The sequence below is a fragment of the Chamaea fasciata genome, unplaced genomic scaffold (genome assembly GCF_029207755.1).
Source record: "Chamaea fasciata isolate MVZ Bird 193981 ecotype frontalis unplaced genomic scaffold, bChaFas1.0.hap1 SCAF_1, whole genome shotgun sequence".
Taxonomy (NCBI): domain Eukaryota; kingdom Metazoa; phylum Chordata; class Aves; order Passeriformes; family Sylviidae; genus Chamaea; species Chamaea fasciata.
This window is the reverse complement of record NW_027094086.1, coordinates 47431066-47445260: the sequence shown is the minus strand read 5'-3', so window position 1 is coordinate 47445260 and position 14195 is coordinate 47431066. Positions and strand designations below refer to the sequence as shown.

Genomic DNA, 14195 nt, shown 5'->3' with positions numbered 1-14195 from the left:
TCCTGAAAGTACCTACAATTAATTCAAACCTAAGTGATTTGCTGCAGGCCCTATTAAGAAGTAAAATTGTGGTTTCCTCAGCCACCACCTTCACCAAGAAGCTGTATGTCCACACTGCTCAGAGGTTTTACCACGAGGTAAACACAGTACACCCAGCGAGACTATAACACAGCAACAGGAAACATTTACAATTGCCTTGCAGGAATCCTACTCTAGCTTACCAGTAAAAGCTGCATCCCCCATAAGCTAACAAGATGCCAAGCATCAAGGGCTAGCTAGAGCTGCTTTGCAAAGCAGAGCTCACCTGTGTGTCACACAAAGGAAGGCATACTGCTGCTGCCAGGAGGAACAGCACACTGTGGAGAAGAGAAAGAAAAAATAAACCCGCAAGACCAAAAGCTTTCAACCTGCATTTGTACTCTCTGCAAAATAGAGGCAATTCCAGTCAATTTTACACTGACACTTCACTTGCTTAGTTTTCTTATTCCATATTTAAAAAGTAGCTTCTGCTATCAAAATTTTTATATCATGCACTCTCCACAATTGTACACAGCAAAGTTTTATGAGAAGAGAAGCAGCACAAAACACCTCAGAAGTGATAAAAATAAGTTCTTTTGGTAGAGAATATTTTTCTTCACTAGCCATCTGGCTTCCCTAGGCTTTCTCAGAAAGTCAAAATCAGCCGATTTCTGTCTGAATGGCTACCAAAACCTTATTTCTTTAAGATGAATTGCCTGTTACGAGAATTCCAGCAGACGTGACACCATTACAAGCGACATTGTTATTGCAGGGCACAGAGCAAGGTGGAAGAGACTGGTATTACACTGGAAATGTCTGAAGGACAGCACAAGTCCTCTCCTAGACCACTGACTTAGGCTAAATAAATTCTTTACCTGTGGCTGAATCAGCACTTCTTCAAGCTACATGGAATACACTGGTACGGAATTTCTGCGGACTGTCACTATTAATGTTAACATTCACTTGGTTTTGCAGTTTATTTTCCTACTCTCTAAGGGCATGGGAAAAGACAGAATAAAGATTATTTTAAAAATGGTATCCTTGACAATAATCTGGTGGTTAAGACAAGGCTACAGTAAGTCAGATAATGGAACAACAGGAAGAAATTAGGAAGATAATACCTCTAAGTACATGAAATAATAGCCCAACATTATCTATTGTTAAGTATAGCTAAAAGATTACAGAATGTGGAGGACAGCAAATACCCATCCTTCAAGGGGATGTGGGGGCATAGAATCAAAATTTTAATATATAACTGGTTGACTTCTGTTTGTCCCTTTACATCTCCTTTTTGAAGCCTAAACAACCAGGGCCAACAAGGGTTGGTAGTTGTGCAATTTAATATCACAGAATTATCAAGGTTGGAAGAGACCTTCAGGATCTGCCCAACCGTCAACCCAGCATCACCATAACCACCCTAAACCATATCCCCAAGTGCCACATCCACACAACTCTTTAAGACTTCCAGAGATAGTGACTCCACCGTTGCCCTGGGCAATTTATTCCAATGCTGAAACACTCTTCTAGTGAACTTTCTTCCTAATATCTGAGCAGAACCTCCTCTGATGCAATTAAAGGCCTCTTCCTCTTGTCCCTTCATTTGAGACATGGCAGAAAAGACTGACCCCCACCTCTATGTTATGAATTTTCCAGCAGAAATGGATCTCATTTACCTTTCATTTCTAAGGAAGAGAATTTTTAGCTACTTTCTAACACACTAATTATATTTTACTTACTGTTTTCGATTACCTACTGGAACTTCAAAACTTCCAAACCTTTCCAAAAGCATTGTTATGGGCACTGTTTTTTCATTCATTTAATTTTAAATGAGAGGAGAAAAGGAGAAAAAAACATATCAAACTACTCAAGCAATTGTTAAAAAATTATTTAATTACTCCTATGTTGCAATTTAGGCTCACCGCCCACAGGAATGTGACTTACATTCCTCATTGTTTTGGTGTGCCATTATCTGAAGTAAATACAGAAGCTGGAGCCAAAACAAGTCTGAATCAGAATATGAGTAGTTTTTAAAGCTTACCTACAGACTTTCAGATGAGAGGTCTGCTGTAAAAAAGAAAGTATGATTCAAACATTAAAATTTAATGATAAAAATGGTAAAATAGTGTTTTCTCCTTCCAAAAATCTGTAAAGTGATGACAGCTGATCTTACTGCACCACACACATTAAAACTTCAATGTGCAACATTCAAAATTTGAGCACTGCTTAGCAAATTTATTTTGATAAAGAAGAATTAGGATTATGGATCAGCCTACTTCACCTTGATTTATATTTTCAGATTACTTACCAGCAAGTAAACCTAAAACCAGGCATGAACTTTATATCTGCTCCTCAAACTTGACTTGAATTATACCAAAATTGTGTAACGTATGTACTTAAATATTGAGTTTTTCTAACTAGGTACTACTCATACAAATCAGTCTTGATCTAAACTCATTAAATTTTCCCACTTCTTTGATATTATATTATTCCTGAGAAGCTTCCAGTTAGGCCTGTGTTTGCACTATCCTTGTCTGTAGTGCTTTTGTTTTTAGAGAGAGGAGTCATAAGCCTGTGACATAGAAGGAAAATATGAAACACTTTGACAAAGGCACTAATCAGAGGACAATGACACAGGGACATGCCATGGTACACACTGCTATGCCCCTTAGGCATAATCTTAGTGACCTCTTCTGTTTGTTAGATGAAGTAAACACTCATTTATCTGTCTTCTATACAGAAAACAGTTATAATGAATGGAAGATGCCTTTCACAGCAAGCCAGAGGCCACTGTAGAAACAACTTCGTGATGAATGATTTCCCAGTATTAACTCACACAGCAACTCTGTAGTCAGTTAGAAAAACATTTTTAAAAAAGCCTAAAAAGAAGGCTCCTCGATGCATTTTGTGAGGAAAAAAACCCTCACTCTTACAAAAGGGTACAGGAGTTATTCTGACTTTCAGAAGGGCAGAATCTCAAGCATTCAAAACAAATTCTAAAGTGCATCATTCCTCCTGCATTTTATGTGGAGGTGTGACCTCTCTGTAATCATACAATAGACAAGATCTGTGATACTGATTAGATGTAAGGGCATAGTCTTCATTCCTCTCAGCTCAAACAAAGAGATTTTTATGTGGGCCGTGAGAGAGAGGGAATATTAATTTTCAAAAGGAAAAAATAAGCAGGACCAAGCCAGTCTGAAAAATGCAGATCAGACTGGTGATATGTATTTGCAGTGTTTCATCAACTAAAGGGGGAAAGGAAACATCAGTATAGACACTTGTCTACAGCAAAAAGCTCTCTCTGGGTATCATTAATGAGTAGCTATTATAGTGAGTCTAGAAAAGTACGTGGCACTAATGCCTGTATTAAGAGAAATCAGGTATCTTGTCCTGGGGCAGTTCTATCACAGGATTTGCCTTGACTAATAGATCAATTACCTCTTTCTGCACAAACTTCTGGAACCCGCAGGTTATGACTTCTGCCGCGTTGTGCACAGTGAGGAACACCGGGATTGGCTGCCACAGAGAGAGAACAAAAATGCCCAAATCAACCCAGAGCAGTCACACACATAGGAAGGGGCACTCCTCTGAGAGACAGCTGTCCCACATGTATGTGGGGTTTTGTTTTTGAAGTTGTAAACCCATGCCACATCACCTAAAAGAGACTTAACCCATTCCCATCACTAGTACATGGGCACAGGCATCTTTAAATGCAGACCTGCTTGCTGTGTCTCCCACTGCTGAGTGCTCAGTTGGTTTGTTTGTACCCAGCTACCCCACAGAGATTTGCTCCAGGTTTCTGCCTCTATTTTTCCCTCTCTGATCCAGGATCTTGAGCCTCCACAGTAAACAGTTCTCATTTGTTGTCCCATCTCTGTCTGCTGGTACTAAGAATACAGTGTGACTCCTAGCAACAGAATCGTGGGCAAGATGATTTTAGGTGATTGCTTTCAGTTACTGCTAGGAAGAGCTGCCCAAAATTAGGATAGAAATGCAATAGTTCATACACAAATGATGTTGAAATTATACCCACTGAAGTATCTGGACACCATCCCAACATGAAATCATTAAGAAACAAACCCCAGTGATAACAATAATGAATCAAACACCCATTGCCCTGGGCAAACCCAACCAGAATTTGTGGTTCATAAGACTTCCTCCAAATCAGATCCATGGTCTCAGACAGCTGAAACAGAAGCAGCTCTCTGCTCTGATTAAGATAATCTAAAGACTAAGCCATTTTAGGAAGTAGTATTTCCCCAGTCATGTATGGTATTTAAATCACAGTAGCAGAGAATGAATTGATTTTTCAGTGATATCCAAACTTTCAAGTATGAGGTGATATAAGCAGCAAATATCTCTCAAATGTGATTTTGCGTATTTTCTGTAATTTTCTTTTCTTTAACATAAAGCCAGACAAGCATTACTCATTAAACATTTTAAGTCATAATGACAACTGGCGTGGATCCATAGCCACAACAGTTGCACCTAAACAAGAATGAAAATTACACAAACACAACTGGCATGTAGTTGTTGGACCTGGCTTCACCGGTACTGAAAACCAATTCTCAACCCCATTGCTGAATAACTGAGAACATAAACCCAGAAATATTTAACATAAAAGTACTCTGAGCTTGACTTAGTAATAGGAAATAGAAGAAATACCCATAAACAAGGAAAGTTGACAGCAGAATTTACATTTTTCCTTTTGTGAAAGCCAATTTGTTGGGTTTTTCTTTCCTCCCTTCTGCTTTTGGCTCTTCCAAATGTGTTTTGGAGCCAACAATGGCTCCAGTTTGCCTAGCCCAGTTAACCTTCTCCATATGTCTATTGCCTTTGATGCAAGAATTCCTTAAATTTGTGAGTGAACTTAAGGAAAAGGTTTACTGGTTGGGCAGGCAGGGGGAATAGACTCTGCAAAAATCTCCCCTCATGGCTCTGTATACTTTTTTTAATCATCCAGAGTTGTACAGTCCAGAGCTAAGCAGTCCTCCTCCAGTTCTAGCCCTGAATCCTTGGTCTGGGGAGATTGCCAGCACCTCTAGGAAGAGGCACAGAGGTTAAAGTCATAGCTTTGCCAGTATACAGGAGTGTTTGAAAGTGGGTCCCCTTGGATTTGATGATAATAAAAGTACATAATTTCTGCTTTAGGAGTAAATCCACAATTAAAGTATGCTGTTGAGATGAGCCAGTTCAGCTATGAGTTTGGGAGAGTCCACTTTCATTCCCACTATGGCATAAAATTGTTATACACAAAGTTATTGTAAGCAGAGCTTCTATGTAGGATTCAATTCAGCTCCACTACAAGGCAGCATATAATAATTATGGCCTAAGACTGCTTATTCTTTTGTCTTGCTTTGTAAAATGGTCACAGAATTAGATCTCTAAATCCCCAATCATGTACAACAAAAGCCATTAAGAAATGTGAGATGCACCTTAAGAAAAGTTTGGGATGCAAATCAAAACCCTTCACAGCCCTTCTGCCACTCCAGTGCAGTTCACTCATGAGTGACCAGAGCAGGAACAGGAGGTAAATACAGTAACTTTCAGGATTACCAGGAAGTAAGGAGAAATAACACAGAGCATGTGATTCTTAACTCCTCCAGCACCCAGGTGAGCAAGCAGAAAAGATGCTGCTGCCAAGGCTTTATTGGTGCTTCTAGACAGGGCTCTCCTTAGGGAACTTTGCTTGCCTTGCACCAAAGAAGCCAAATGGAACTTCCAAGGAAGCAAGAGGAAGTAAATGCAATCACACTGAGACAGAACTGATCTGGGAGCATGGGGCTTCTGAGCACATGCCTGTGCTTTCCCAAGATTATTTGTGTCCAAGATAAGGCCTCCAACCTTGCTTACCAGGACAGAAACCTCCTTTTCTGCTCTGTCTCTTGGCTGGGATTTTCAAGGGATCACTACAATCAGAATTTGGTTTAAAAATGTCCCTTTTGATCCTTCTTAGGGCTGAGGAGGTGACAGGAGCAAGCTGGCTCTGGAGTTACATTAAGATGCATTGATAGAATGCAGAAGGGAACTAGTGCAGGATCTGAGCCTGCAGACTGCACAACAACAACAAAATACTGTTATTTTTAAAAAATAAATGCCACTTATTTATTTTACTGTTTTTAAAGGAAGAATATATAATTTAAGCATAACTCACTCAAGTTTCAAGGAAGCAGATTTGACAGTCTGTAAACATTTGGTAAATTACTGTGATGCAAATGAACCCCAAAATGGAGTAATCTAACCCTTCCCATAATCTCTTTCCAACTTTCTGTTTATTTTTTCAAATCCTGCAAAGAATCAAAACCTTCTCATTGAAATGGTCTTCATCAGTTTCCTGGAAGGATTTCCCAGAGATCCCACAACCCCATTCCTCCCTTTGCAAAGTTACAGCTACTGATTTCTTCAGCTTCTTCCCTACCTATACAATTCAGACCACTGAGGATCTGTTAAGAAAAGCACAGTACTCTAGAGAGATGGTGAGTGCTTCAGACTGTCACAGAGATGCTTTTTGATACTTAGTAGGATTGGACTGCTGCATTAACAATGGATCTATTATTTAAACCTCTCCTCCCTCCTTCTCCCTCAACCCAGGAACAGCATTAAATACCACGTATGAAGGGAATGTTCTTTGTTTACAAAGTAGAGGTAATAAAGAACTGACTTCTACTGGTTCATTTCTTACCAATCTAGACAGTGCCCTGGAGCCAGCATAAATAATGCCTACAAAAAGTACTGATGCAGGAAGCCATGACAGGATTTCAGACCTGTGAAAACAATTAAAATCCCATTATTTCACCACATTCTGTTTACATACAGAAAGCAACAGTTCCTTGCAAGGAATGTAATAATATGTATATATGTACATTAATTTCAAACACGTGCAAATTAAAGTCAGTGTCTGCTTGCTCAGTATTCCCCCCATTTACTAAGGAGTCCAAGTCATAAAATATTCATTTGTCTAATCCAAGCAAGGAACTATCTGCAGATACATTTTCTTTGTTTTATTCTTTCCGTGGCTCCTCTGCCTCCAAAATCGTGTTTTGTTTTTTGGGTTTTTTTTTTTTCTCCCTTAGAAATTACTCCCATTGGTACTAAAGGAGAGACATTTCAACTAATTTCCTTGATATTCTGTGAAAGGAATGAAACCCGACAAATGAAGGCATAAAATGGCTCACTTGCACAGACAGCACACATTTTCAGTATGTACAAATACACTTGGGCACCCACACATTCATTTCTCAGCCAGATTTACAGAGATTCTTCCTAAAGATCAGATTGTCTCTGTGGAAGCCTATCTCTTGGGATTTCCTAACGATATTCCTTTGACTGAGCCAAACTCCTAAGGCAGTTTGACAACTAATGGAGGAATGAAGTCATCAGATTGATCAGATTAATTTTTTTTTAGCCATGGTTACTGCAGTAGGGTCAGGTTTCAGTCCTGAGCAGGGGCTTCAAAACTTGCACTTTTCCTATTTTTTGATCTTGTTACTTAAGGGAAAAAAAGGGATCAGGCAGGTGGTAAATTTCAGAGAGAATAATGTAAGATTTTGAGCAAAGGAAGAAAGGAGTAGCTGTGAGGGAAAGGCCTGAATCAAGGACCTCCCAGGACTGAAGACATGGCCGCCCCATTCAATCTTCTCAAGCTTTGAATGAAAGTGGAGAAAATGTTAGTGGGCAGTGCCTTTTCTCAAAACAAAACCAAACTGCTTGTAGTACCTTAGTTTGCATTCCACTTCCAATTAATATGTAAGACATGAAATGTAATTTTAGATACTGGAACACCATCACACTTCACAGAACACAAGAAAACAAATCATTAAATAATGAAATCAGAACAGCATGAATGAAGATAAAACATGCACAAAGATTCATGTAATCACAGACAAGGGAAAAACCATAAATACCACATTTCCTCTGTAACATATATATAATTTTCCAAGATAATAAAAGAAAAGACCCAGGGTCACAAAAATAATCTTTAGATCCTTTCATTGACATAAATATTTGCTCTGGGCTTTCTTGACTAGTCACCATAAATTTTTATAAAAACACTGCTTCTTTTGTGGTTATTGACTTCCACTGGAATTTCATCAAGACCAAGATCTAATACTGTCATACCTCATTACCAATGAATTCACATCAGACACCAACAAAAATACCCCTACATTCTTGTAACAGCAACAGATTGAAGAAAGGGGGAGGGAAGAAAAGAAAGTGGGTCTGGGAAGATAAAACGAACACATGATGAAAACCAAATTTCCATTTAGAACATAAAAATATCACTCTTTCATGTTCCCCACCACTAAATTGTAGGAATCCCAAATATGTCTTCATCTCCAAAGCAATTCTGCGAAGTGCAATGGAAAAGGACTTCAGATGCTTTTTCCATGATGTAAGGGTAGAATTTTATGCTGCCAAGTGGGAATTTCAGGACTGAAAAAGAATGCACGGATGTTTGATGTAACGTGTCAGCATCAACAATCTGTCTCATATGTAAACCAATTAGCAGCGTCTCATGTTGGCAATACAGTGATGTACATGCAAAATAGGAAAAGAACTGATGAATTTGTGGTTGTTGTAGGGCTAAATCCAAATCCCACAATAAGCAATGGGTAGCTTCCCCCAAAAAACACTTAAAGAAAGGCTCTAAGCTGCTGCTTAGCTGTGGGTGAAATGCAGCACTACAAGAAATGCCAATCAGAACACATCAGACTTATGTGCCTACAAAGGTTAGGCAGAAGCTGGGCAGCAGACTGGAAGCATTATGCAGATGCTGTGTGTTCCGCTGTGCTCCTTAGAGCCCTTATTTTGGATAAAAGCTTTGCAGACAGTCAACATTTGCTGCTCAGAAGCAATGACGGAAAGTCCCTTACAGTATGTCCTGGGGGGAAGCAGAGGCAAAGCAGGTTATCCACAAAACCCGATGAGATAACTCTAAATAATACATTCTTTACAGCAAGGTTAGTATGCTGGACTTTAGACAAAAGGGCAATAATCTCTATGTAATAATTTAATTCTGCTGAGAAACTTTGGGATAACCTGAACTGGCTTAGAAAGTATATGAGATCAGTCTATGTGACAGAAAAATTGAGACTTTGTGGACATAAACAAACAAATGGATGGCAGTCTATTACTTGAAGCATGAAGAGACTGAAGACTGGCTATGATATTCCTAAGTTTCCTGCAGATAGACAAAACCCTCCCCTCAAACCAACAGATAGATATTTTGTATGGGAGGGATGGAAATGTCCATAGCCCAGTGGTAGCCTTAAAATCACCTTTGCACATTATGTTTGTTTGTTTGCTGGTGAGTTTTTTTGGTTGGTAGTGCTTTGGCGGTTTAGAAGGTTTGCATGTTTGGGTTTTCAGGCTGGTTTTTTGTTTTGGCTTTGATTTGGGTTTTTTTTTAATACAGGAGATAAGTGTTACAGACCCACCTCTGCAAAGCATTAAAACATGTGCCTAATCTTTGTGAAGGAAGGTAGGTTTAAACTCATGCCTAAATAGCTGGATTATTTATAGCCAGAACATCTCAATTAATTCTGGTTGCTCCATTCAGTGTATTCTAGAACAGGTATTCTGTACTAACCAAGCTAATGAAGAGGTTTCTCAGGAGGGATTTCAAACCCTTTCCCTACAGTGTACTGACATCTAGTGGCCTCAAGTCTCCAGAGTCAAAACTATTTGTTCATCCCAGGCTTTTTTAAATTAAAAAAAATCTCTTCAACATCAGCGAGTGGTTCTTGTCCTCTATTTTCTTTAATGTCTTCCCAGGTTTGGAAAAGATGAAAATATCTTTTCCAAGCTGGGAAAAAAAGATTCAACTTCTTCAATTTCATGATTTGAAGTAGAAGTAATCATATTGATGAAAAGCTGAACTATAAAAGGACATTACTGATGGCTGAATTCTTCTAGACTGTTTTGTGAAGACAAAATCTGCATAAAAAAATAAATTTGATAGTTATATATATATATATATCAGCAACTGCCAGTAAAGCAAGGTTTGGACCCTAATCCTGTCTCTGCCAAAGTCACTGACAGCTTTTACGATATCCTCAGTTTATTGCAGCTATAAAATACGAAACTGAATTCTGTTCTCATTTACGACCTCACTTATATTTCTCTGGTGATGTAATCACTTTTATGGACATGAAAACAGAACACAGCCTAGTTTTTCTGACATATTCACAGGATTTCATTCCAAGTGAGGAGATTCAATTTTTCAAGCCAACTCTATGAATCTCAGACAAAAAGTTCATCAGTTGTCACTTGCTAATACAGAATCACTGAGAAAAAGCTACATTAGAAGGGATGTCTGGCAGTCATTTAGTCCAAATTCTCCCAGCTTCAAAGTCACATTACTCAGGTCATTGCCCAGGCAGGTTTTTAGTATCTCCTGAGATGAAGATCCAAGGGTTGCTATGGGCATAGATCTTCTAAATGAAACCATTTTGCACAATAAAATAGATGCTGCATTCCATACTGCAGAATGGATCCACCTCAGCAGAGTACAGTATGACAACTCTTGTGATGTCACACTCAGTTCAAGCTGATGATCCTGGTCTACAAGCACCATTTAATTTGGCATTTTATGGCTAACATCAGTTAGGAAAAGGCAAATAAGCCCCATTTATAAGACACAGCTTCAGAAAAAGGCAGATCATATTTGTAGACTTCACAGCCCTGAGGGTTTTGTGGAAGGTTGCGTCAAGATTTCTCTTACAATAGTAAGAAACAATCCAGGGAAGAGATATGGACAGATGTTTGGATAAGACATCCTTATTGTTTTCACTAAGGGCTTTTTGATTGTCTTACCAAGGTTAGAGTCAATTCATTTTATATTACTAGTTGGTTTAACTGTGTGTCATTAAACACCCATTTAACTAAAATGTGAGTTCTCTTCTACATCTGTGAAGCAGACCACCCACACCCCCACACACATCAAACTCTATTTTAGCTAGTTAATAACATCCATGACCAAGTTAACTATGTTGCAATCCAGTTACAGAAAATAAGTGTTTGGTAGATACCAAAAAACCTACAATACCTTGAACACAAGTTTATCTCCACCCAGCCCAGCTTCCAGGAGATGTGAAGCAGAAGTCCACCCACCAATGTTTGCCACCTGAAATAGAATGACACTAGGAAATAATATGTGAGACCTAGGGACTATGTGAGATAACTTAGAATAAGTAACAAGTAACACACACTGATTTCTTTTGCACTTTAAAATAAATTATCAGCTTTCTTCTTCCTTAAGCTAGTGGTTTTCAGAGAGGTGTTCCATGTTTCTTGGGTGAAACTCCTTGAATATCTAGCACAGTTCAGACAGAGATATTGTATTACAACATTAAATGACATTAACATCCATAACAGGTATAGAAGTGGGCTTATTTATTATTCCCATTAATTGCAATGCATTTAAGCAATTATTTAAAACCTTTCTCACACATACACAAATAAACAAATATTTACTCTATGCAGTACTAGTGCAGTTGGACACTGTCAGAGAAGAATGAGCTCATTTTCATGGATGTGGTAAATATTCAATAACACTATCCCAGCTCACTTCTCCTTTTTTTTGAATGAGGAGCATATGAGAGCTTAAAAGCTAGGTTTCCTTGATTTTGCTGCAGGTTTCACTATGCTCTATCCAAGCCAGTGGTGAAATCCCATCAACTTTATTGTGAAGAATTTCCTCTTGTCTCTGGTTTTAAGGACAGAAGTTTGTGACAGTTTCAGATGCTTAGGACTATGCAGTTCATCTTAGATTATACAGGGAACAAAACCAAGGACAATGAACAGTGACAGCATGAACTGAGAATTGTATTCTTTTCCTCTTTGCACATCTGTCAAAGGTCTAAATGAAAGTGCATCTGAGCCACATAAAAAATTGCAAGGAAAGGTAATGTTTAAAAGCCAGAAGTTATGGAAAAATATTAAGATGCTGAAATGCATTTCCAAATAATAGAAAAAGAAAGTAACTGTGGTAACACAGATGCCATAAGGCAGTTGTTTGCCACTGAAATATGCTTTTCTGTTGATTTAAATCTATTTTACACAAATGACTCAAAACCCTCTCCCCACATGACAAAAGCCTTGTGCAAAAGACACTCTGTGTGTGTGTGCCAAAACTGAAGAAAGCATATCTAATTGAGCTGAATACATTCAAAGTAAGTGAAGATTCCCAAGGCAATTATTCCTAGAGGTGACTGCAGTCCTGGGACAGCAATTCAGGCAAAAACGTAAGCCATGCTAAGCAGCAGAAAAGGAAGTAAAGATATCCAGTGTCTGCAGGTTTTAACATAATCTCAAAAATGGGGGAAGTCTTGGGTCTAAGAGGCCAGATTTTCACTAAATGTCTCAACAACAGCATTGATGGTATTTATGGACACTTACCAAAACATTAAATTTCTCATTACAGTCATTAAGGTATGATAGTGACTTGTGATGCAGACTTACAACCAAGGATATGCATGAAAAGAAGCAACATGGTATTTGTGAATGCCTAAAGATGGATTTAATGTTGGTTTTCTCTAGCATAGCAAAAGAATGCACTGTAATTACACATTTTCCACATTTTCCTCTCTTCCAAAACGGAGAGGTAGTACAGTAATTGCTACTTTTCTATGCTGAAGCTTAGGACTTTAAGGAAAATGAGAAATTATGAACTCTTTACATCTCAATGACATAACCTCCATGATTTTTAAAATTTAACAAGGGCTCAATAATGTACGCATTTTTAAGGCTTCATGCAGCATGTTCTCTAGACAGCAAAAGCCAGTAAGGACAAGAGGTAGCAAAGTTAGCTTCAGCATGGAACAGCAAGATGTTAAAGTCATTTTTCAAACAACAATTCTTAAAACCATACTTACCCTTGAAAAAGGGTAGGGTAGGTAAATTGCAGGACAGACAGAACATACTGGAAAACAAATAGCAGATTTACGGACATCAAACACCTACAGTTTATAATACTAACAAACAATCACAAGCAATAAAACATACACAAAAAGTTTTCATTTTGCTTTAGTTTGGTAGAAAAGACAAAAAACCTATTTAGTAATTTTGCTTGTTATGGTGTATTTCTTCCCCCTTCCCTAATCGGGCTGCACTATGATCTCTGAAATGCTTGATAGGCCTCAATCTTGATGAACAGCATCTGGGCTAAATTCCACTTCAGCTTATCAGAAACACTGTCTGCTGCCAGGAACTTAATGCTGTCCAGTGAACTCCTGCTTTTTAACAAACAGCCTTAGAGACTTTTTTTTTTTTTTTTTTGCCTGCATAATAACCCAAGTGGAACAACATTTTTGTTATTGAACTTTCAAAGAAAGTTACCAACCCACATTGAGGCCAGGAAGGAAAATGACTTTATCTAAACCCAACTCTCTTGTGACCCTATAAACAGCAGTCCTGAGTGAGACCCTTTGAGCTCTCCCGGACCACAGCAGGATGCAACCAGCAACCTCCCTCTGAGTGGGACACCTCTCAGAGCCAGCAAACTCCCAAGTTTGCTCCACTTGGAAGATCTCTGAAGGACGATGATGGATCCTGGGCTGATACCATCCACTCCTCAAGACTCAACCCTTTGCCCATGAAGAAAACGCAAGGACATCCAAAGCGAGTACTTCACTGAATTTGAGGGGAATTATTCCTGGGTATACCTTGTACGTGTTCCGTTAGATCTGAGTGTATGTGAATGTGAATATGCTATAGCAACTTCATCATGAATATTGCTCTCTTTGATTCTTAAGTACATTAGGTTTGTAAGTATGATAGGCCTGTCGTGCCTATACTAAATTCTATATGAATCTTTTGTAAATTGTTTAAATTAAGCTTTTGATTAAGAGCTGCTATGTTTAAGTGCTGTTAAAGCCTTTAGACTAAACCACTGATCAAATATGGGGTTAAGTTTGGCAAGGGGGTCCACTATGAATGCTGTGACTCAATGTGAGTGTCTTTTTCCCTTTTATTCTTACCCTTTCCTGTTCTTACTTCCATGTAGATAATTTTAGGTTGATTGATTTTTAGAGTGATTAATTCTAGTGCGATTTTTCTCTGCTTTAACCATCTAATAATGATGTTGTAGATGTAATGATGCAGTAATATAATAATGATGTAATGATGTCATAATGTAGTACTGATGGCAGTAGAGTGAACCTTGTCAACAAACTTTA

At 38.4% G+C, this 14195-nt stretch overlaps 1 protein-coding gene across 4 annotated transcripts in view; it reads right to left on the bottom strand.

The window, feature by feature from the left end:
- Positions 1-14195, bottom strand: part of TMEM241 (transmembrane protein 241) — a 55662-nt gene that overhangs the window by 39114 nt on the left and 2353 nt on the right. For 3 of the 4 annotated variants that reach the window (XR_010720701.1, XM_066182487.1, XM_066182498.1), the window contains exons 2-7: positions 12894-12940; positions 11066-11143; positions 6701-6782; positions 3457-3534; positions 2057-2082; positions 305-356 (exon numbers count right to left, since the gene is read on the bottom strand). Coding sequence is in view for 3 of the 4 variants with exons in the window: in XM_066182487.1 (XP_066038584.1) it covers positions 305-356; positions 2057-2082; positions 3457-3534; positions 6701-6782; positions 11066-11143; positions 12894-12940 (363 nt within the window). In the remaining variant the exon portion in view is untranslated. The remainder of the gene's footprint in view (positions 1-304; positions 357-2056; positions 2083-3456; positions 3535-6700; positions 6783-11065; positions 11144-12893; positions 12941-14195) is intronic. The other variant, XM_066182493.1, reaches the window with a different exon arrangement.